A 23,661-nucleotide genomic window follows, 5' to 3' on the forward strand; every position below is an offset into this window, starting at 1 on the left:
CGCTAGATCTAATTTATTCATAAAATCACACAGTTTTGTATTAAAGCCACACGCCGTTTTTACATTTTGAATAAATTTCAAGCTAAAGAAAAATAGATTTCTAACTGCAAGCTCTTATACAAAAGTTTTTCCTTCAGTGAATCGCATTCACTCTGACAAAACTCATCTGAAGTGAAATCCTTCTGACAATTCCACTGCAAAGATGGAAAATTCAAATTGCATAGAGTCGACATGTTTGCTCGTTTCGCCCCCTGCATTCGTTTCCTTATTGCATCCTTCGTGTTGGCTACAAGTCCTTGATTTTTGGCAATAAATTTCTGAGCACAGTATCTGCTGGTCGATCAAATTTGATCTGGTGTTGCAAACTCTAATCTTATATTAATCGTGGCATGTGGCAGCTATTAGGGGCAACCCAAATTTCGCTCAAGTGGCAAGCAAGCAATCAAACCGTTTTACTTGCAACAACCTCAATAAAGTAAATTATGGTGCTCCGATTTGTGACTGTGTTCGAGCAGCCTCAACACAACAGCACACTCGAGTTAATTACCGCACAGAGGAAAGTAACTTTAAAATGTTTTGTAATGAAACTTAATGCTGCGGCAACATGCAACTCACCCTCGGCGCCATTTGGCAGCGGTATCAGTTCGCCACCTTCGCGTCGCCAGGTTATCGTCGGAGTTGGCGATCCCGTGGCGGCACACTTGAGGGTTACGTTGGAGCCCTCACGTATTACCATATCGGTGCTGGTCGGGTAGTCCAGTATGTCGGGGGGCACTGTTGCGGTGGCCCAGGGCACGTGTGCACACGTATGCGGAGATACAAAGTTTTGAGGCGGCATATTATTCATACGCAGTGTGGGACGGCGAGCCAGTGAATTGTGCGGCAGGTTCAGATACATAGCCAGTTTTTTTTTTTTGCGGTGATGAAGTCGTTTGCATGAAAGAGAGAAACGTAGGAAAGGACATTGTCATTCGGTTATTTAAGTGGCTGGTTCTTAAATTAGGTATAGTGACTGGGTAACCTTTAAATTCGAATTAAAGCGATTGCTTTGCTGCAACTAGTCTCGAGATAATGCAAAGATTTTCCGTTGGCATCAAACCGTAATTAAGTAAAATATTTAATTTCACTTTTACGCAAGGCAAAACGAAAGGTAACTCTACAACTCCTTGAACCCTTTTGCATTTCCATGCCATGTAATACTGGAGGGCTTTATGTCTGTGTGCACCTTTTGCGTTGCACTTCCATTAATTATAATTGTACTCCCGACTATTCTGCACTGCCAAAAAAGAAACAATTAAGTGGAGAAAAACTGAGTGGCAGAAAAATAATGGAAACATGCTGTTTTCAATATTTCCTATGTAATATTCGTATAGAGGAAACCCATTTGTAGCAATATAGCACCATTTTCACTTCAATCTAGTTATACTACCTTGAACAGTTTCCCAAAATAGAATTAGATTCCGACATGATTGGCTCTATTAACAGCACTTGATTTGCCCTTTTATTGAATTTGATTTGCAACGCTGTCGCACGTTTCAATTTTACAGGAAAGCCGCCCAAAAGCCAAGTTATGACTCACACACACACACAATGTGACTTCAAAGTCTTCATGCCAACAATGATGTGCATGTTTTACAAAATGTACTTTGACTTTTCACCCGGCCCACACACACATCCGTATACGTCATGTCCTACAAATTGAATGTAGGCTTCGTTCCAGCTCCATCTCCAGCTGCTTTTTTTCTGTGTTGACTTTTCCTTTAATAGCCCGACTCGTGTCACAAAAAAGCGGCCGTGTGGGCGTGGCTGGCAATTTCTTTTCCTTTCTTTGGCACTGTTATTGTGCACGGCATGCGTTGATAAGTTATGAAATCAGGTGAAATGATGTGTGATTAAATTGACGGTACAGAAATTAATTTCAATTGGATTGCGATGACGGCAAATGGGCAGATATGAGCTTGACTGATTTGGGGATTATCGATAAGAGCATAATCCGCAATTGAAAACTTAAGAAACTACATGCAATTTAATATGCAATTTGCAAATATTATTCTGAAAAAATTCGTTTAAATACAGTTTATATGAACTTAGCAAAGGGACCACCACAATCGCATTCGAAATTTAATCGATTCATCATATTTTTAAGCTCCATTCAAATCAGCTCGTCTATTTCTGCGGTCCAAGTGCACCTTTTCGACTAAGCCCATTTAACTGTGGCCCAAACTTCAGTGCGGAACCATATTGCTTTATATAAATTATTCAATGCCTGGCTGGCTTTCCCACTGATCCCCAAAACAATCATCGCTAAAAACAACAAACTAGCCGACAAACAAGGCAACACAAGCTCAAAAAGTTGAGAGCCAAAAAAAAAGTGAAAAATACTGATATTTGTATAAAATTTCTTTTTTGACCATATTTTTCTCGTCTCTATTTCCAATATTCATATTGGTTAGATTTTTGCGAAAGAGGGTTCATTTAGTAGTTGGCCAGCTCTAGTTGGCCAATAGAAATGGTTTTTTTCTAATATAAATAATGGGCCAATTTTGTTAAAGTGGTTTTACCAAAGAAAGATGTTAGCCAAAAGGAGGTGGTTGAGGTGTTCTTTAGCTCCGCCTCAGAAAATTCAAACATACAAACTTTGTAGCATAAAATCTTTAAAATCACCACCTCAATCCTTTTCCTAAAATCTCTGAGTATTTATGTTCCATTTTAATTTATGAGGGAATACTATTAATTGTATAAATTTTACCACCCCTTTCCTCATATTTAATTTAGTGGGGTTGAAACCAGCTAACCACTAATGTCATTTAAAATAGTCGTTAACCGGAATCCCACATTTTCTTTATAGCCATAATTCTATACATTATCATCGGCCTATTAACATACAAGCAATTCAATATTGCCTAATAGCATGGTTAACATAACGATTTGGGTTTTAAGTACTTGGCTGATGTCAGTACCTGTTCGTTATCCTAGATGAGGTCACCACTAATTCACCTATTATCCTTTCTCCCAGCCTTTTGTCAAACACGCTCTTTGAGCTTGCCCTTACCAAATCCCAGCGAATGGCTCCTAAGTTCCGATCACTTTCACGCCGCCATTTATTTGCTTATTTCGCGGTGTGGAAAACTACAACAGCCGCTGACAACAATAATAGTTGGTTGCCATCGCGTTGGCTGAATGGGGGGTGGTGGGTGTGCGTGTGGGTGTAGTGGCTGATTGGGTGTGTGGGTGAGTGTGGCTGTAGGGGTGCGCTGCAACGAAAACTCCATAAAATCGAGCACTTTGTCAGTGGCAGCTGGAAAACCCGCGCTGATTTAAAGCGGCTTGCCATTTTGCTTACGGACTTAGTGCGGTTGTGTGTGAATTATTTCCATGGCAAGGCGGCGGCGTTGCGCTCAGTGTATCGAGTAGAAGGACTGGGTCCTTAATGAATTTCAACATCAATGAAAACACAATCAACCAGAGTGGTTACTTATGCGGATGGAGCGGGGCAACCGGAAGCGGGACACAAAGACCCAGCTCCGCAAAAAGGGGCGGCATATACATTTTAAATTCGCCCAGTGAGCTCTGAGGTTTTTCGGTGCCGCTCCAACGTCTACGCCGTCTGAATAATTAACGCCAGGACATGGACGACCTGGACATAGATGTGGATGCGGATGTAGATGTAAATGGGGATGGGACAGGTGCACGTAGCATGTAAATTGTTTCATTACCTCCGCTCCCCTCGCTGTTTGCGGGCCGAACTAATGTGTTGGTTAAGTGAAAACTTTTCCGCTGGCACGGAGCCTGGCTTAAGTCGAATATCAGCTTCTTCTTTTCGCAATTAGACTCAATCGAGAGCACGATAGTTGCAGTTGCACAACTGCGCCTTCCCCACCCACTTTTCGCATTCAATTGCCACTTGGCTGAGCAATTAGTGCAATTTGAAAAACTATCAACAGCAACTTTGTTCTGGCTCCGAGTTGAGCCACTCAAGCCAAATTACAATTCATTTGAGCTCCCCTCAGAGTTACCTACGTACACACGTATATATGTATATGCATGCATCAATTTTGTTTGACGAGCTTTGGTCTATTTGGTTGGCCAAAATGGGAGTGTGGGGCGGGGCCTGGGCCTTACGCAACCTTTAATATCGAATACTCACCGACAACATCCAGATAGCCGACTTGACTCTTCATGGGATCCGTGTTTATTTGGCACATGTACCTGCAAGCGATGCGAATGAGATTGGGATACTGGATGGATATCTGCGGATGGCAGAGGAGCATTGCAATTATGGTGGCATTTGAAGTACTGGTATATTTCAAGGCACCGCTAGTGGCAACTGTGCAGCTGGACAGGGGGGAGGGGGGGATACATTACCAGCCTTTATCGGACTCCTTCACATCACGTATACGCAAAATCCAGGCACGTTTCTCGGCGTGAGTTATGCTCATGCGATGATTTTTGGTTATGACGTGATTTTGTATCGTTAAAATGGTCTGTGTATCGACACGTAGCCACGCAATCTAGGAGAACAAAAAAGAAGTAGTAAGAGAATTCGTTTATATTTGCTTACATTTGAGCTGTAAAACTAAAACGTTGAGCGATTTCCTCATCCCAATGCTAATGCCCCAGTGGCGTGGTCGGAGCTCATTTATAACGCTCAGTCTTACGGCCGGGAAAAGTGGAAAAGTGTCGCCAAGATGGTGGAAAGTGTTTTGGATAATGCGCCCAGTGCAGTTCAAAATGTGCCAGCGAATTAAATAGATTTTAACTTTGTTCTATATTCTTAGTACTCGGGTTGATAAAGACCTTTTCTTTGCGGAGCCTTTGTCATCGGGGGTATTATGAAATATAGTTTAAAGAAGCTGCAAGGATCATCGTACCGCCCACGGGTTTTGTACCACATTCTGAGTATTCCAGATTGCATAGCTTTGTGCTACTATTGCTGTACGATCTGGGAGACTTTTAACATGGTATCAAATCTGATTCCCCCAAAGGAACCCGTAATGTACTCTTTATCAAGGCCCGAGTTACCTTTGATCACCAGTAAGTGAGATTGTTTCTGATACGATTTCGTTTTCTGGCAATCAAAGGAACTCGACTCGACTTGAATCTACAACTACCTCGATGGGGCATTCAGGCTATAAGGTAGAGAAATTGATGTTGTCTACACTATTCAGACTTCAGTTTCATTGCCTTTCAATTTGTTTGCCCCCATGCAACAGTGGTAGTGATAACATCGTTGGACCAGACAATGCACTACAAAGGACTCCTCCAATAACCTAACCAGATATAATCAGAACGGACAAAGAAAATGGAATAATACCCTTGCTATTTTCGTTTCGGAAATTCATTGAGATATATTTTCGGTTTGTTTGTGTCGGTTTTAGTGTGTCACGAAATCAAAGTAACGCGCATGGGCTCCGGAACGTGCCCAACAAAAGGGTCAGCTCAACGACACGCAAAGGTAAAAAACTAGGACCCCCACTTTGCCACGTTTAAGCCGATGATGTGAGAATGGTCTTCAGTGACAGGCCAAAATGTCTTCCCTACGACCCCAGAAATGATATTAAATAACACATGAGCAGTGTTTTAGTTTGTAATGACCAATATCCCAAAAGGAAAACCCGCATTGATTCTTTGGATTCTAAGAACTCACCTTGTAGGTCTGCAAATTGTCGACTACGCACTGGAGTACCGCCTCCCGACTAACGGGCACCGTCACGTTCTGAAGGAGTTCTCCGAACTTTGGAAGATCTGGAAGAGAGGACATGGCAATTACTACTGATTTTTCTTAGTCTAATCTAAAACAAGGTAAATATCAGGTTGTTTCCTGTATTAGATAGAAACATCTGTATATACCTTTGATCCGGTTGGACAAAAGTGCATCTTCTAGTGGGTAAATCCATGTGGTTATGATAAGTCAATCAAAATCTTGGTCCAACTTGCCTTAGAATAGGGGAGCTTAACTTGTGTTTTTAATGTTTAAGTTAAAAGCCACTGTTCTAAGACAATTTGATGATCAAAACCACCTGACAAAAAAATACTTCGTTTTAAAGCTAATAATGGTTACACAAAAATCAAGCATCGGCCGTTTAAAGTGATCACAATGAGGAAAGTTACCCAAGCATTTTCATGAATTACTGTCAAATTAAATACCTCTTTAAGTGATTTAGTGTAAATGAATAGACTTCGCGGGTAATTTAATTGAATATAACTTAATTTAATTTAGGCGACCTGGCTTAGATCAGATATCAGTGGGATGGCGGTCATTCCGCTGTGTTTAGCATAACCCACGTCAACAGCAACAATCATGGACTCGACTGGCCTGTCAGCCAGTTCTCAACCAGTCAATCAAAGTCCCAGCGCACCCACTGACACCCACCACTGACACCCACCCACTCACACCCACTACGCAGCAGAGTGCTCAGCGAAGCGTTGGAAAAGCGCGTTGACTTTAAAGGCGCGCCCGCAAGTATGCAACAGATTTGTGGTTTGGTTGCTTGGGCGGTGAAAATCTGAGGCGGGGCAGGACTTAAAACTTAGCCGCCTCACGCCGCTGCTTTTTGTTTGTGTTTGCAGCTGTTTGTCGCTGACATGCTCAGAAGCCTCGACGAAGTTTGCGCTTCGCATACGCCATGGAATAAAATAATAAAATGAAATAAAAACCCTGGCAGACGAAGGCTTTTTCTCATATGCCGGGCACGCATCGGTTAAGGCAAATCAACACATAACAATCTTGTACTTAAAATGCGTAAACAAGGCGATAAGCAAGGGTGATGGCCAAGAAAGTGGCGGGGTGAATTTTTTTGATGTTTATTGATGCGGCCGTAAATCTCAATTGCGGCAGCAAAATGCGCAACATCGGGAGGAGGGCAACCTTTCGCTCGTCTCGTCCTTTTGTGAGTCCCCATCCTGTCGTTTATTGTCGCCTAATCTCTTCCTGAGCATCACGTTTCGAGTTGTCAACGATACCCTCATTGCTTTCGGGTAATAGCCGTTTGGGAGTCGTTTCGATCGTGGAATTCAAGAATCACATAGTTGCTAGGGTATGCTAGGGTATCATTTCGAAAAGTATAATTGGTATCTAGATAATTCTTTTAATTGCAACAAACTTAAAAATAATGGTTTATTGAGATAAAGGAGTGGCTTTATTTGAGCAATATAAGCATTTAGTTCAGTACTGAAATGAAAACTAAATACCGCTTACCCTTATGGTAACTATATCCACATCCAGCGGATTTTATCTGAAGAGCTTTTCTTAGCATTCATCTTGTATCTGCTGTGCACCTCACTTGATAATAATAATGAAACCAAGCCCGAACAACTGGAGGATACCACTAATAAGCTCGATAACACAGGCTTCAATTCGTCAGAGCCGAAGCAGAAGGTCCTTGTTGTGGGCCGCCTCGCCAACTGTTTTGTCATCGTCTGCCGCCTTTTGCCAACTCATTTGATTTGCCTCCGCTTATTGATACATCCAGGCAGCAAGGATATGCCTGCGTGAGTGGGGGATTTTATGGCATACTTTCTTGGAGGCGGTCGTGTGTGAATATGTGGAAATTTGTTACATATTTTGCGCTTCCTCTTCGGGATTGAAAGTGTGATTGTTTAGTGGATTTATGGGCATATGAAATTAGGATTTAATGGGCATTTGCTTTGTATCTGAAGTGGATAAATGCCACGGGAACCCTCGGATCCATGGCTCTGAGTGTTTATGATGTATGAAAAGAAATTGTAAATCGCCGTTTAGGGCATGTTCTTTGGAGGCTTAGTGTCCTGAATAAAAACTCGGCTTAAGGGATTCCCCCCAAGCTCTACCACATTCTTATTCTTGTATAGCATTTAGCTCGCTGGGCACAACATAGAAAGCATTGGGCAGCATATGCAGTTGGAATTTCAGTTTGCCAGCTCATTTAAACTTGATATTATAAACTACTTTGACTTAGTTACCAGTGCCTAATGGAGCACTTTCTCAAGCTCACTAGGCACAATTTCCCACTTTCCTTCCGCTGCTTTAAGCCAACTTTATTAAGTCAAGTCGACTTGACTGGCATTTCAACTTAATAAGCGCAACGGCAACATCCAGAGGCAGAAAGAGAGGCAACAACAAGTAAATGGCGCTATTTAAATGCTAAACAACTCTATTAACTTGCACGACACACTAACACACTCGCATGAGATGTGTTCGAGATATACCCACACACTCGCATGCAGGCCGCCTCACTTTCTCGCATATCCCATATCCTGCATACATACCATATCCATGCCAAGGGCAAGCTTGACATTTGTCCGCCGTCTCTCTGCTGAGAAAACTGAACCTCAGCACGTTTCAAATACAATTTACAATAAATAAAATTTAAAAGCGAGAGAAAGACTGCTACAGCAGCCAAGCAACTCGTATTCCGAGACACTCGAGGGTGGGGAAAAGTGGGCAGGCGGAAAAGCGCGGGGAAAAGCAACTGACTTAATGGCGCCGTTTTAGGGAAAAGCAGAGGGCGGGGAATGCCGGGGATTCAGACAAGGACTGAGCACGTGACGACACTGGGGATAAGTTTAAGAGACATAAAAAGGACACGGCTGCAAACTCAGGTGGATGTGACCGACGCGTCGGGCTGACAATTAATTGTTCTTAATATTCGTAATAACGAAATCAATCAGCAGGTCTTAGAAAGGTCTTCTGAGATTAAAGCTGCACTAATTATTAACTAGGCACATAAAGCAAACGGTCTAGTCCTTTTGTCTGGCCAAATAACTGTTCGTATATTAGCCACATTGAAGTAAAACATTGCAGAAACCCGTATTTTCTTAAGCTTCTACAAATAAATAGAGCAAAATATATATATACTGTTTCAAATCTGACAACAATACTGAGCTTAATTGGTTAATGTTAAATTTGTACATACTCAGATGCATATATAATGACTTTCAACAAGCAATGCACATAACAAATTAATTTATATTAGTTCAGTTGCACTAAATAAAATCCCATTGACCAACCCTCTGAATAGGTGATGTGTTTCAACCTTGAAATCATTTGGCAGCAGCAGTCCGGAAAATACTCAATGCAATTCCTCGCATCCAATAAGGCACTTAAGTGCACTATCGTATCCTTAAAGCATGCATTATAAGCCAATGTGCCGGTGCCTCGTCACAGGACATAAAATCCTTGTGCAAACCCCCTCCCGCCTGCCGTGAACATGGGAATCCAAGTCGTGTGAATTGGCAATGGGAGGATGAGCTAATATAGCAACTGACTTACCTTTCTCGGGAATCGCATTGACGACCGTATCCTCGCGTATGTCCTCCAGTAGCTCATCCTTATTTTGCATTTCAGCTGCGAGATTTCATTCCGAGTGCCGGCGTGGCATGAAAAGTGTTGAGAGTTCATCCGGAGGAAGAGCAATGAAACGAGAGACGGAATGTACATTTAGAGAGGTAGTTAATATTGGCTTGGTTATCCTTAGTGCAAATTCAATTTGCGGTGAGAAGTGTGTAAGGAATACAAACAGATACCCACACTGCCATTTCGCACTCCTGCCAAATTGGCCAGCTAAAAACCCCAAACCGCACCCAACACGCCCAGAATACCAAGGCAGGAAACTTCTCGGTTCATGAACTTTTCCAATATTTTAAGGTCGCTTTTTCAGCGCCTTTCTTTGCTGTCGCTCAGCTTGTAATTTTCACAGCCACAAAATGAAGTTGCAATTTCACTTTTGTGCAGCTGCATCGGTGGAGCAGATGAAATCGATTGGATGGAGGGCTTTCAATTCCCGCAGGTAACAGGTAAAATGCATTTTCCGGCACGCGCCATAAAATATTTAGCAAATGCCAGCAAATGGGTAAATAGATTTACGTTTATGAGCTCGCGCTTAGAACGTGGAAATTCGGGTCGGGCAGCCCTGGGAAAATATGTGCAAACACAAATCGGATAAGTTAATTAACAAGCCGATATATGTACAAATTACGAAACCGAAATCAAACTTAGAAATTAAAAATTCACATAAATAAACGTGCTCACCTCAGGCCAAATATATTAAAGACCTCTCTATGCCCATTGCAGAAATGAGTTATTTCGGCAAAAGCGAATTTATATTTTCCCAAGTTGACGACTATTTCGTTATTGATTTCCATTTCCATTCCACACGCCCGGCACCTTGGCACACATACTTTTGTATCGTATTTTCCGGCCACTCCGGCTGCGCCATAAAATAATGTCATCTATAACCGGAGAGACCTTGAACGCGTGTCTCCTTGCGTGCAGACAGACGAGTCAATAGCGCAAATGGATTCCCATTCGCCGTGGATGAGGATGTGGACTTGGTAGGGGATTCAGAGCGAGCTGAATGCCAAGGCAGTGCCCGTTTGAACCGGAGAACGAAGGAAAGGCACTGAGTTTTCAATTAATTTTCGTGTTGCGACTACTTCTACGAGTCGAAGCCGTTTGCATTTTAATAAACGTATAGCACATGCTAACTGGGCAGGAGGCGACTCTTCCAGCTCTTCCGGCTTTTCCGACTTTTCCCACATCTGTCGCAGCTGGCTGGCAATGCAAATACATTTTGTGGTTGCCGCAAACGCACAATAGTATTCAATAAATTCGATTTCTCGTTCGTATATTCGAGAAATTGTCGGGAAACTGTTGGAAGAGGGCCGGGCAAGAATCAACTGCTCTGCATGCTGGCGAGCAAGTTTTGTATGCGACTGGGTCTGGCTGCTGTTTGTAATATTTTGTGTTGCATACTTGCAGGCGCCCGTCACTTCCCATTCCTCTGGAGCATGCCAGTGAATTTCCCGCTCCTTGTGGCTTTCGCTCCATGTACAGACATGGAAAACGCATCGAGTGGGCCAACAAATGTTTCCAGGCACTGCTACGTGCCTGCGCTTCAGACAGCACAGGGAAAAACCGGAAAGAAAGTGTTCCGAAAGTTGGCCAAAAAGTTCCCGATTCTGGTCCGGCATTGTTGCTCTTTTTGTACTCAGTATGACGTGATTTGCAGGCAATACGACGTGACCATGAAAGATTCCCAGCGAGACCTAATGATGGGACAGGGAGGAGTCGCGGATCTTGCGGATTGTGATGCCAGCAACTCTGTGGCAATATTCAGTCAGAAGCAATAGAACAGCTGAATCTTTGATAAGTATTCGGGGTTCAAAGTGAAATATTGTCTGCCATTTTTAGTGAAGCCTTGGAGTAGAGAAACTATTCGGGCTGTTGAACTCAGCACACATACAAAGACTTATTTAATTAAGCAAGGTGCAACACTTTGTAGCTGTTTCAAAAACCACTCCCAAGACTTTAATTGTCTTAAATGGCAGAAACTAATTATTGAGTATTCTTTACAATGACTAGGTTTTTATGAGAATTTACTTGCATAACTCGTTACCTGTTCATAAAAAAGTCATATTGGTAAAACGTGCTATAAAAATAATAAATATATGGACGTGCAACAAAAACGCTAATTTGTATTAATAAACGATTTTCTAGTAACAACATTTATTCGTCACAAATTTCTGTGGCTTTTTAAATGAGCCTTAAGTTTATGACCAAAATAATTACTTTCAACGCAATCTAATCTATATGTCCATAGAGTATATAAATCTGTATTTTTTTTAGTACTTTTTAATGTACTTTAATATGAGATATTACAATGAAAGCCTCCAGCCACAGAGACATTTTTTTCAACTGAGCAAATAAATGAGTTGAAATAGAATACCGAGTATGGATTTGCTTCCCAGATTTAAGTCTACGTTTAAAATATGAATATTACCCAAATTTATGTTAAAGCGCGCCGCTTTTCATGTCCACTTAGCTGCGCACCTCCAGGCTGCTCTCATTTTCCTGCTGTCTAACCTCAAAACTTCATTAGCCAAAAAGCACGCGCCGCCAAATTGAAACGACAGAAACAACAAACGCAAAAATATCTTCAAATAAAAAAAAAGCGGAGATGAAGGCTAGGGAAGAGTGCGTTGAGTGCTATAAATTGCACGGCGGCAGAGAATAAATGTAAAGTAAATGGCGCTAATTCAAAGTAGATTTATTTATTATGCCATTTTTCCCGCGGCCCAGCGCCAAGAAATATGCCTTAAATTTGCCATCCGAACATTGTCCTGGCAGTCCTGGCAGACAACGTGGCAGATACGAGGGCGGGGAGCTGAACGGAACCGGTAGAGGAACACGCAGTTACAGGAAGCAGGAACAGCCCAAACACGGCGAAGGCGTAGCCAAAACAGAACTAAAAAAACAGGGGCAAACAAATGAAAATATATATATATGTTGTCTGAGCCCCAAAAATATTATGCAACAAAAACGCGAACGAAGCTCGAACATCCGCGGACAGCTTTAGGCCCTCACTGGATTCTGGGCACAATCTCTGTACGTACGCCTATCTCCTATTTGCACTGGATGCCGAATGGTAGATTGAGGTGGATGGAGGATGGAGAATGGAGGATGGAAGGTCCTGAGAAGTCGAGCACCTGCTGCCGGAGCCAGCCGCTGTTGATTTTGCTAACGCACTTAAGCCAATTCCCTTTCACTGTCTGCCGGCGGGCCAGATGATTTATTGGCCTGCCAGACAAGCACCGGATTATCATTGTCAACAACTGCCCGAAATTTGCGCAAATTTGTCTATGATTCCCAAGTGCTTGCCCAGTGTTTGCCTTGGCCCGGCTAATGATTCCAATTAGCCGCATTTACACGGCTCACTGGGAGGAGGGAGGAGTGCTAGCGATCCAGACGCGTCTTATCCGAGCGCAACACCATCTCGTCCATTCCGGTCATCAATCTCTTGCTGGCCAAGTTTCTAAGCCAACTTTGGCAGCACATCACTTTCCGGACGTGAGCCAGAAGCCTTATCATACTCTGCTGCAAGTTTCTTGCAATTTCCCTGGCCAACGAAGCGATGAAGTTCCGAGAACGGAGACGTCTTTCAAATTAGCAGTCCGAAAATGAAGCACTCGCGGTTTCTATTTGTGTATTCGGAAATTTTTGCGCTAATTGAGCTGAACGGCCTTTTTGATGTTCAAAAATCAACATTCAGTAAATTCAATTTGAAGGCGATCAGGTGGGGTAAAGGTCATCTTCAAACGCGCAGCGGATACAAACAAATAGAAGCTTTAACAGGTATTCGCCTGGAGGCAACAGCCCAAAAGCGGAACAGCGAACGGAAAGAAAAACAACAGTTGGCCAACATAAAACACAAATTACAAGAACTAAGGCAAATAAACGACAACAGAGCCTCAAAGGCCAACAGCCCCCGTGATTGTTCAGCGCCAGCCAAAACGCCCGAGCGCCCAAACTCACACCGCCCCATCGCCCCCGCCATCCCCTTTTGATTACCGCTCCACTCGGCAGCTCATACGCTTGACTGCCAGGACTTGCAGCAAGCCAGCGTGAAAAAGTCGTGCATACTTTTAGGTGCAGCGCGAAAGCGTGTGAAAAAAGCCAACACGCACAAAAACGAGCACCAACACAAGCACACACGCGGGCATAGACAACCGGAAAATGGGCGCGAATAAAAGGGAATTGACATAGAAGACACAGCGCGCGGAGGGCGGCAAATTTTTGCAGTCCATGGGAATTGTTGAAAAATTGTCAAACAATCGCTGGCACATCAGCAGCAATTGCTGCAGAATACAACAAGGAGTGCCTCGAACGCATGATACCTCGTACTCAGCTTGCAAGTTCAAGTGTTTTTAGAAGGATTTTATTATATTTATTATATGAAAATGATTAAGGCTCAATTTGTATTTTATAAGTAATGTTTCTTCCACACGTATCGTATATAAAAAACCCATATTGATGATCCTTATTTGTTACATGTTCGCCGAGAACTAGAATATACCCCTCCTCCACTCAAGTAACGGGTGAAAACAGTCAAATGGAAATGGTGAAAATGGCTGGGGTAAACGATTGGGGAAACCATACGAAAATTAAATTTGACTAAAGCGGAACTTGGCCCCGAGATGCAAAGCTAATTGAGATCTATTGTGGCCAAACTCAACCAGAAATACTTCAACCCGATTCATCATAGTTAGTACTCACTGCAGCACATACTAGTGCATTTAAAGTGGGTAAAATGCTCCCAATTGATTAAAATCTATTTGCTATTTGTTATCTCTTTTTAGGTTAATTATAGATGTATTCCCAAATTAATCATACTGAAATATCACAGCACAATTCGTATACAAATAGCATACAATGGTGTGCATAAAGACTCTCCACATATTTAAAGTTATAAGCCACTTTTAAGCACGAATGCAAATCCCCATCAGCGCTGGGAATCCCATTTCAGCTGTAACCCCTTTTCGCAAAATTCATGGGTCACACTGTGGAATAGTTGGTCATCATGTCAAGTCATAAACCCAGAAACCGACGACCCAAAGTGCCATCAATCACAATGTCAATCACTTTTTGTCATAAGTAGACACTGCCACAATCGGAACCACACACACACATTTGCAAAGAAAGAGAATATATTTTCAGAGGTTCAACATTGTGTGCAATGTCAACGTTTGTCCACTTGTTGAGCCGCCCTAGCGGAAGGAAGGGCAGGACACGGGATGCGAAGGCGCAGGACTCGACTTGCTGCCCACAGGCCATAGACAAAGAAAACTTAAGTGGTCACTTGTGTGTTTTTTTTTTTTTTTTTATTCGACTTACGGTAGGAAAATTAAAATCTTCTAAAGATACCACCTACTGTTCGTAGGTGGCATGCACGATTCATAAGACCTATTGGAATTATGCTTACGTACTAAAACAAAAACCTCCGCGTGCTCTTCAGTCCTTACTCGCTCACCGGGACTGCCAGTCAAGGTATGACTTCGGTGAGCAGGATGTGAGGCCAGGTCGCACCCCCTGCCTTCAGTGTAGTCCTTGGCGGCTCCTTCTTCCTTTAGTTGATTTTTTACGACGAGCCGGGAACTCTGGAGTAGAATTCTTCGCCCGCCGTCACCCAGGGCGCCAGTTTGGGCTTAGGCATCCACTCTGTTGGCCATCTCGTCTGATCGGACACGCTTCATCATATTGATGATAAGGCTGTGTCCCAGCTCCCAAGCCTCGCTGTTCGCCAGCATGGCCGCGAACAAGCCACTAGGGCTGAGCGGGGTACCTGACAGCGTCTTTAGCTGCTCCCTCTCCGCCGTGAACCTGGAGCAGTGCATTAGCACGTGTTCTGCTGTTTCCTCACCGTCGACGCAGAACAAGCATCGAGCTGACTCTACGTGACGGAACCGGAGTAGGTAGGCCCGGAAGCAGCCATGGTCCGTAAGAAACTGGGTTAGGTGGTAGTCCAAGCATTTGTGCTGGCACTCTGCCCAGACCGTCAACTCAGGGATGAGCTGATGAGTCCACCTCCCCCGACGCGAAGTCTGCCATCTGCTCTGCCATTCACCTGTTAGCCACTCGTGTGCCTCTTGCTTGGAAGCGCCGCTTCGCATTAGACTGAGAGCCTTGATCTCCAGATCAATTGGCGGCAGGCCTGCCAGGGCTAGCGCCGCGTCCTCGGATATGGTCCTGAAACCTCTAATGAGCCTGAGGGCCATTGACCGTAGCACCGAACGAGCTCCTTTCAGGTATGAGCCCCTGCTAGTGGCATTGCTCCAGATTGGTGCAGCGTATAGCAGAGAAGCCTTTGCTACTGACACCAGCAGTTTCCTGGCCGGGTGTCTTGGGCCACCGACGTTGGGCATCAGCCTGGCCAACGAAGAGGCTGAGGTCACTTGTGTGTGCGTGTGTGTGTATGTGTGTGTGTTGTGGGCCTGGGGGGCTGTGGCCAAGGGGAAGGCGCGTGTCGGGTCAGGAGTAAGCCAGAATACGCATACGCCATGTGTGCCCTTAATTATGCTGTGGACTCTGGGCGGACAATGGCAACTTAAACAGCCACTAAAGCTAACCAAGCACGTGCTCCTGGAGCTCCACTCCCCGCAGCGCTTATCTTCACCATCCCAATATGTGCTCAATGAGCCAAGCTGTTTTTTGTGCCCGACTAGACTGCCAGTCCCATAATTCACTTGAAATACCATCCAGATAGCTTTGGCGAGGGTGCCGAGTTTAAGCCACTCAAAAGTTTTTGTTACCACTTGGCAAGGGCGTCAAAGTTGACATTGCGACCGGCACTCAGCAGCTAAATCAAAAAAAAAAAGGAAAATGTTCAAGTTGTGTTCGATTGCCTTATCCAGAAAATATGCCAGTTCGTGGAATAATTCTGTGGATTGGCCAAAAGGGAAATCTGCCTATACAAACAAATTACAAAAATAATTGAATAGTTCAATGCCTGAAGGTTGAGAGCTATCAATTCGCTTTAGTTTTGAATAATAAGTGAACAAATTTGGTACCATTTTACAAGCAATTTTATACAACAATTCAATGCTGTCAAAGCTTAAAAATATGCAAAAATCTATTGAATTTAAATAACGACTGAATTATTGTATTTTTCCAATCTTTAAATGTATGAGGTATAACCCCAAGTTGGTTAGTTTCTTACCCAGATGATGGGCGATGTGATCGTGCTCCTCGGACTCGCCGATAATGAAGTCCTGGTGCTGGTGATGCATCTGGTCCAGGTGGTGCAGCTCCCCCTCGTCGTCGCTCTCCTGGGCGACGCAGCCGGGCAGCGCGAGGGAGAGGCAGATAAACGAGGCGACGGCAGCGGTGGCAGTGGCAACAATTAGCCGGGAGGATATTTCCGGCATTTCTCGCTTCCGCTGCAGCTTCCCCGCCGCCCGTTTGCGCTGGCGACGCGCGGCAATTGTCGCTGCATCCGCTGTCACCGGAAATATTTTAATTTTCATTTTTTATTTGCTAGCGCCGGTCTCGCTTGCTAGTCCTTTTCGTCCTCCTCGTAATTGTTTGCCTCCTGATTGCGGCGCCTCTTGGCAGCTGGCGTAAGAATACTTGCTTTAGCGCGAGCGCTTCACTTTCGATTTTCCGCAATTTTCAAATATTTATGGCCACCGTGTTGCTCAGTTTTGGGCCGAGAGGCTGGCGAAAATTTCCAATGCATTACAGCAGACGTTGTTGCAATATTCGAACTACCTCCGGATGTATGCCACTGGAAGGGGAAGCACGGAAAACAATGTTCAGTGTATGTAAACTATGTATCAGAAATGATTGGCATGCTTTTAATTTTTTAATGCATGTATTATAGTCGGTGCACTGCAGTAATGGTTTTCATTTTATTATTAAATATAATTTCATTATTAACGCACCCACTCAGTCCCTTAAACTCTGCTATGTCCGTGGATATTCTCTTCATAAAATATTCAGGATTATATGTTAGGCAAAACGAGATGGGCAGAGCTGTTAACAGCGAGCAATTGGTGTTAAAGGGTTAAAAATCTCGCGAATGCCATTTAAAGTTAGTAAAAACTGCATAAAGCTTTCAATTTATGACAATATCATATTTTAATGAATAAGTAAAAATAAAACCAAAATGGTGGATTCAACGTGTGTAATTAGGCTTTGTGTACCCCTTTCGAAGTTTTCAGTTGGGAATATTCCAGCTTATTGAAAATGATATATATTATATATAACATACATATATATAAAGTATATGAAATATACTATATATGAGGATATTTGGATTTGTCATTGAAATGAGATGGGGTCTATATAAACTCGACATATCCCCTAAAGTAATTTATTTTTCATTGAAATAATAACAATCTACCATTTCCATTTTTCCAACTAACATGTTACATGTTGCTTTATATAATTAATTTTTCCACATTGCCATTATACCAACAGTAAAGTTGTTGAGTAGCTAACTCACTCTGTTATGCAATTTACAAATTCGTTGTGAATAGAAAGTGCACAAATCCATATTTCGTTAACTGGTTTAACTCTCAAACTAACTGGCTACAATATCGACTGAGGGTCACGTGAGTTAAAGAGGCCCTTGAATGATGCAAATAGTTGATTCAATTGAGGCAAGCCAACGAGGCGTATGGGTAACTTGACATGCTTCATTTGCCACCACTTAATCAGAATGCAACATTTTCCAACCGCAAGTCGTTTTCAGTTGCGTACTTGCGGGCCCTTCTCAAGGATGTCCTTTGCTTCGTTCCCATGCCACTGCCTCCACAAAATGTATCATTTTATAAGTTGTGTATGCGAAGGCCGGAGCTTTCTTTAATTGCTAGGAGTGGCCATATTAGAAAAGCCAGGAAAAGGGGAAAACTTGGCTGAGCGGAGGTAGGAGGCATGAGGCAGGACACGGCCAGGCCAGGCCAACGGGGAATCTAAGGAAACTTGAAAACAAAAGTCGAGCGCAACGCAACGGAAAGCGGCAGAAAGGCATTTAAACTTTTGGACAAGTTTAATTTCCCGTCGAGTGTGGCACATAGTAAGTGCCAGAGATGGCCAAAGACAGATACGGAGAGGGAGTTGCGGGTTTTCTAGCTTATGAAACTGAAAGCACTTTCCATCTTTGAAGAAATTGAGTGCTGGCAATCAACTAATTGCGGTCAGATACAAGGCCACGATTTCCTTGGCACCCGTCCTTTCGTTTTATCGATGGGTCGCAAAAGGGTCTGCCATTTTCGTTATTATTATTATCAGCTCAATGTTGCCACCGTTGATCATCCTTGTCAGCTGTCCATTTGGGTGTTTCATAATAAGTTGACCAGGTGGAAATTAATAAAAATATATTGCCGGGCTGAATTCGGTTGGCATTATTCTTTCGCCGGGCTTTTGTCACCTTTGTGTGGCTTTTGGCCATTTATGGCATTGTTCGCCAGGATTGGCTATTCCTTATGTTCTCGGGAAAATCATTAAGATAGCGGTCACAAAAAAAAGGGTTAAAAGCGTAGATTGAACGGAGCTAATAAAAGAGATAATAGGAGAGTGCTGAAACCCAAAACGAAATGTTACAAATGACGTCTTATTTAATAAATTGGCTTAAATGGTTGATATGCAGTCCGACCACCAAATCCCTGAACAAGAAGGTGTTAACTAGATATGACAAGAGGACAGGTGACTAGTAGTTAACTTGACATTTCTGAGGTTAACTAGAAATGGCCAAGAGAAAGTTGGGAGTGGTTTATAGTTTTTAGAACAGGACACGCTTGCTTAAATTAAATTCTCCCTTTGATAGACAGCATTAATAGGGACTATCCTAATCAAGTTGGAGTCATCGTAGCAGAATCCCAACTGAATCCCCTCAAGGCGTCTTTGTTCCGTTCATCGGTCAGTTATCTTTGATAAGCATCTCTGGGATATGGAGACCCATCTGCTGCTCCCAAGGCATTTCGGCCCGGCCAAGTCGTAATGATAAATAGCCGGGCAGAGAAAAAAGGAATGCCAAATAGGTAAGCCAATGGGCAATGCAAACTTGGCAATTTTGGCCAAGTATAAAGTCAAGGCAATTGACACCTTCGCGATGAGGTGCGTCATTAACATTTCCATTTGATGGCTGGCAGTCGCCTTACCTTCCACCGTTCTCATTTGGCTCGTTGGGCGGCAGCCTTTGTTTTGGCCAAGTCCACGAACCGTCTCGTTTTGTTTCGTTCTGTTTATCGCCAGCTGTCAATCGTTAAATGACAAACAAAGAAATGCGGCCAGCAATTTGCAGCCAGCCAAATGGCGTCTATGATTTCCAACTGTCAATGACAGTTGCTAATCCACGGCATTCCTCCTGCTGTCTCGGGCTTTTCCGCTGTCTTGCTTCGGAAATGAAATAACAAATGATATCTCCCTCTGGACTCTGCATTTTTGTGCCCGCCAATCGTAAAGAGTGGGGTATATTGTGCAAAGGGTATAAAAGGTATAATGAAAGCAGCTCACTGTTAAATGTGGCACATTTTTGCAATGCATATTTAAGCATATCCATTATATTAATCATTGCCAAAACTGAGACAAGAAAATCCAGTTGACATTATGTTACTTCTTAAATGTATAATAATTATTAAGTTATTCGCCAATAAGCCAACAAAAAGTAGGTATTCAATAGTCGAGACAATCGCGAGTGACAGTTTTTCGTGCTTAATATACATATAACCAAAGCTAGTTTTTCGCTCAGTTCTGTCTGCATCCATATTTTCCTCGATTTCTTTTCTTTGTGAATTTTCCTCTTATCCGCATTCTTTCCGTGTTTTATTTGACATTCTCTTTTTGAAAGCGTTTTGCTACTTTCGCGTGTCAAAAACTGCAGCAGAATGCCAAATAAAGGGCTTGTTTATGTCACCTGAAATGGTGGTGGGGATTTTGTGCCTTTTCTTCTTTTTGCAGCTAGGTGACTGTCGCTGGTAATATGCAGAAAATGTATTAAATTAAACTTTGATAGCGTTTTTTGCCAATCAAAACATGCTCGCATTGCAGATGAATTGGAATATTTATCTTTTCGACGCGTCATTGCTTGGTCATCCTACTATCAAGACTCACTGCTATTCGTTACGAAAACGAAAGTTAAGGAAATACTTCTTTCTGATTTAAGGCAACCAGCAGGCGAAACGTCATTTATCTATTGTAAAAGGCGCAAATGAGTGCTTGTGTTATGAGTGCTTCTTGGCCCTCGGTTTAATTAGAGCCACATCCACTGGGAGCGTTTACATCATTTGCCATAATTCATCTGTCCACTGACTGCCAGCTGCTGTTGTGCATCGCTCGGAATAAAAATCAAATCACAGCGCCGTCCATCTTGTCTGTCAGTTGCCATAATGCTTGCTTGTTTTTACTCGTCTTGTCTATCCTCGGCTGGGAAATTTCTTTTAATATAACAAGCCATGCGAAATGCGTACACAAAAAGATGGCAAAATGCTTGCTCCAACGCCCACTCACACTAACTAGCCACAAGGAGCATTTCCCACTGCCATGCAGCTTGTGCATTTCCCCCGTCTTGCATTTGATTAACCTACAAAAAGGCGTTTGGACGTGCGATGCAGTTCGCACAGTGGGCGTTCCTGTTTGTTGCTGCGGTTTCTGGGCTTTTCTTAACGGGCAACTTTAATAAAAAACGGTCAGCGGGCGGAGGGGCTGCAGCTGCGGCGGGGGAAAATGCATAAATGCATAAAAAATTGGCCAGCTTACAAGCCCCTTTACATATGCAACATGGGCGCCTGCTGTGCGGGTGTGTGGGTGTGCGGAAGTGCATTGGCACACATATACTCGTACGAGCACACATTGTTGCAAGCAGACATTTTTCCGACACGTGTTTGCTTTCCCGCACTTCCGTTTCCGCCGAGCCATTGATGTGACTTTCCGTCATTTTGTGGGAGAACGAGCTGCTTTTCCGACGCCTTGCCAGCCCCTCAAAGACTTAATTATTTTTCACCAAATAATTAATCAGAGTGAAATGGGAAACTAACAAAATCGGACAGGATGTTGCATCCCCATTTGCTCTTGTGATGAAAATTCGAAACTTTGGTAAAACACTTTTTGGCCCTCTGCGAAAGTATGCTGTGAACTATTGCAGCCACCTGACACAGCATTCACGCATATTCGTATGTGTGCGCGTGTGTGTGTGGCCGAGCGTTGGCGCTCGTTTGTGTTTTGTGGGTTGGCCATGCATTTCCGGTTTTAATGATTATATCACAATCAAGTGCATATTGCCTAATTAGCGATCCCCAGCAGCAAGCGGCGTCCAGGCCGCATAAAGTGCATAAAATATTTCCCGCACTCGCTGCGGGCGCTTCATCCGCATGTGCATATGCATGTGTTAGTGTTCGCTCGCGTGCGCTGGTGTGTGTGAGTGCTCGCATATTTTATGTCGCTTATTGGACGGCCATCCACAACGAGCTGCACATCTAGAGTATGTATGTGTGTGTATGTGCTCGTAGCAGCTAAATTTCATGTTCATGTTGTTTATACGGCTTCCGTTTTGGGTGCATGTGCGAAAATATTGTGTGTAATTGTGCGGTCGGCTACCCGTTTTATTTGATAATTTTGCACCAAACTCCCCACCTATTAATTAGCGCTGACGAACAGCGCCCCACAAATTTGTAGACACAACAAAGGCAAACTGTTATTCCATTTCCCACCCAAAGTCTGACACTTGACGCGAGCTCCCAATAATTTAGTTAAAGCTCGTCCTTGGGTGGTTTTCGTCCTGCACTTTAGATGTGTTCAAACTGTTTTCGGGCTACAAGCGAAATAAAGTTATAAAAAAGTTTGCTGATACCAAGTATTCGACGTTTCGCAAACTTTTCAGAATTATATGTGCATAGACGAAAGTAGTGAATGCATATAATAAAGGATATACGTTGCTCAAGAAATCATGTTGCATGGAACTTAATTTGTTAAGAACATTATTCACACATGAACATTTTTAGCCAGCAATGCCAATGCTAGAAGTCAAAGGTTTTGTAATAATAATAAATCGCTTTTTTGAAATCCAAAGATCTCCAATTGTCGAGCGTAACAGTTTTTTGTGGCTCATATTGTTTCTGTTGGTAACGAGAAGGATATCTAAAGATACATTTAATACAATATTTTACAGCAGACACAAAAACAAAATATCCCAGAATATCCTAGGGGTTTAATAAAATAATAAAATTGTGCGGAGTTAACATGTTTTTAAGGCATAAAAACCCAATATACATATGTATATATACTATGTATCCTTTTGCCATAAATGTTAACCTTTATTTTATACAATAATTGTTTTTATGTTCCTGTTGTTTAAGGTTTCGTTCTATCAATATACAAGCTTTTTTCCATTTTTCTTAGATTTATTACGCGTTTAATAGCAAACCGCTGCTGTAATGTGACACAGCTTTATGTTGTCAACCACTTTCAAAAGTAATTCATTTTTTTTCAAACAAAATTTCATAATTCCGTTCCGTTCTGTTTGATCATAATCCTGTTTTGAAACGACATTTTTTGTTGATGCTGCGCTTTGCGGGCCACTTTTAATTGCAATAATTAAATGTCAAATTAAATCCTAAATTCCTCGGTGGAATTAATTCAATTGGCGTGACAGTCAAAGTGAAATTACGAATAAAATTCCACAATTTTCCCGCGCCGCTAGGGCCCTTCTATAAATGCCGTTTGCAGGCTCTACCAGCCGAGAGGAATGCTGTGATTGTTTTTCCACAAGTCGCTCTCGCACTCCTCTTTCATTTTTTTTCGCCAGCCATTTAATGAGTCACGCTCGACTTGCCGCCAAGAATGCAATCAGCAGGGGAGGGGAACCGAGGATGCACGGGTAAACAGCCAGGACCTTAGTACCCAGCAAGCAGCCAGGACCGGCACAATTTGCGTTAAGCGGGCTGTGAAAAATGAAGTACCAAATTGAAGTTGGCAGCCAGCGTCTCCGGTTGTGTCTTGCACTTATTTATTTATTTAATTCTGGCCATTCCTTCCGCTTACGTACAGTGCTGAGCTATTGTTGTCCTCTGATGATATCGCAGGCACGGCTGACTCGCGGAATTCAAATCAAGCGAGGGACGAAACGCGAGCGCGTCGACTTTCGGCACCAACGTGTTAAGAGCTGCGAACTGGCGCGACCGTCAGCGTTGCGCACTAAAACCATACTAAACTAATTTGCTTAGCAGGACGCACTGATTACACAAAGTCCTCGAAGGGCGATAATCGCCGTCATTCGTCACGACTGCCGACTACCGAGCGGGCTTCGGCTCGGAGTTCGTGGAGTTCGGCAAGCCCTCGCGAACTTGCCGAAGCGAGCCGAACTCCAAAGGCAAAGAGAACCAGGTTCTGTTAGAGAGCAACAGAGGCAG

At 43.2% G+C, this 23,661-nt stretch overlaps 1 protein-coding gene across 1 annotated transcript in view; it reads right to left on the minus strand.

Annotated features, from left to right (window-relative positions):
- LOC6613509 (hemicentin-1) overlaps positions 1-23,426 on the minus strand; it is a 33,220-nt gene extending 9,794 nt beyond the window's left edge. Inside the window, exons 1-7 of the mRNA XM_002037941.2 lie at positions 23,298-23,426; positions 16,473-17,039; positions 9,251-9,325; positions 5,648-5,745; positions 4,366-4,511; positions 4,148-4,209; positions 616-774 (exon numbers count right to left, since the gene is read on the minus strand). Coding sequence (XP_002037977.1) covers positions 616-774; positions 4,148-4,209; positions 4,366-4,511; positions 5,648-5,745; positions 9,251-9,325; positions 16,473-16,779 — 847 coding nt within the window. The 5' untranslated portion in view covers positions 16,780-17,039; positions 23,298-23,426. The remainder of the gene's footprint in view (positions 1-615; positions 775-4,147; positions 4,210-4,365; positions 4,512-5,647; positions 5,746-9,250; positions 9,326-16,472; positions 17,040-23,297) is intronic.
- Between the last annotated feature and the right edge of the window lie 235 nt (positions 23,427-23,661).

Source organism: Drosophila sechellia, chromosome 2L (genome assembly GCF_004382195.2).
Source record: "Drosophila sechellia strain sech25 chromosome 2L, ASM438219v1, whole genome shotgun sequence".
In the NCBI taxonomy this organism is placed as follows: Eukaryota; Metazoa; Arthropoda; class Insecta; order Diptera; family Drosophilidae; genus Drosophila; species Drosophila sechellia.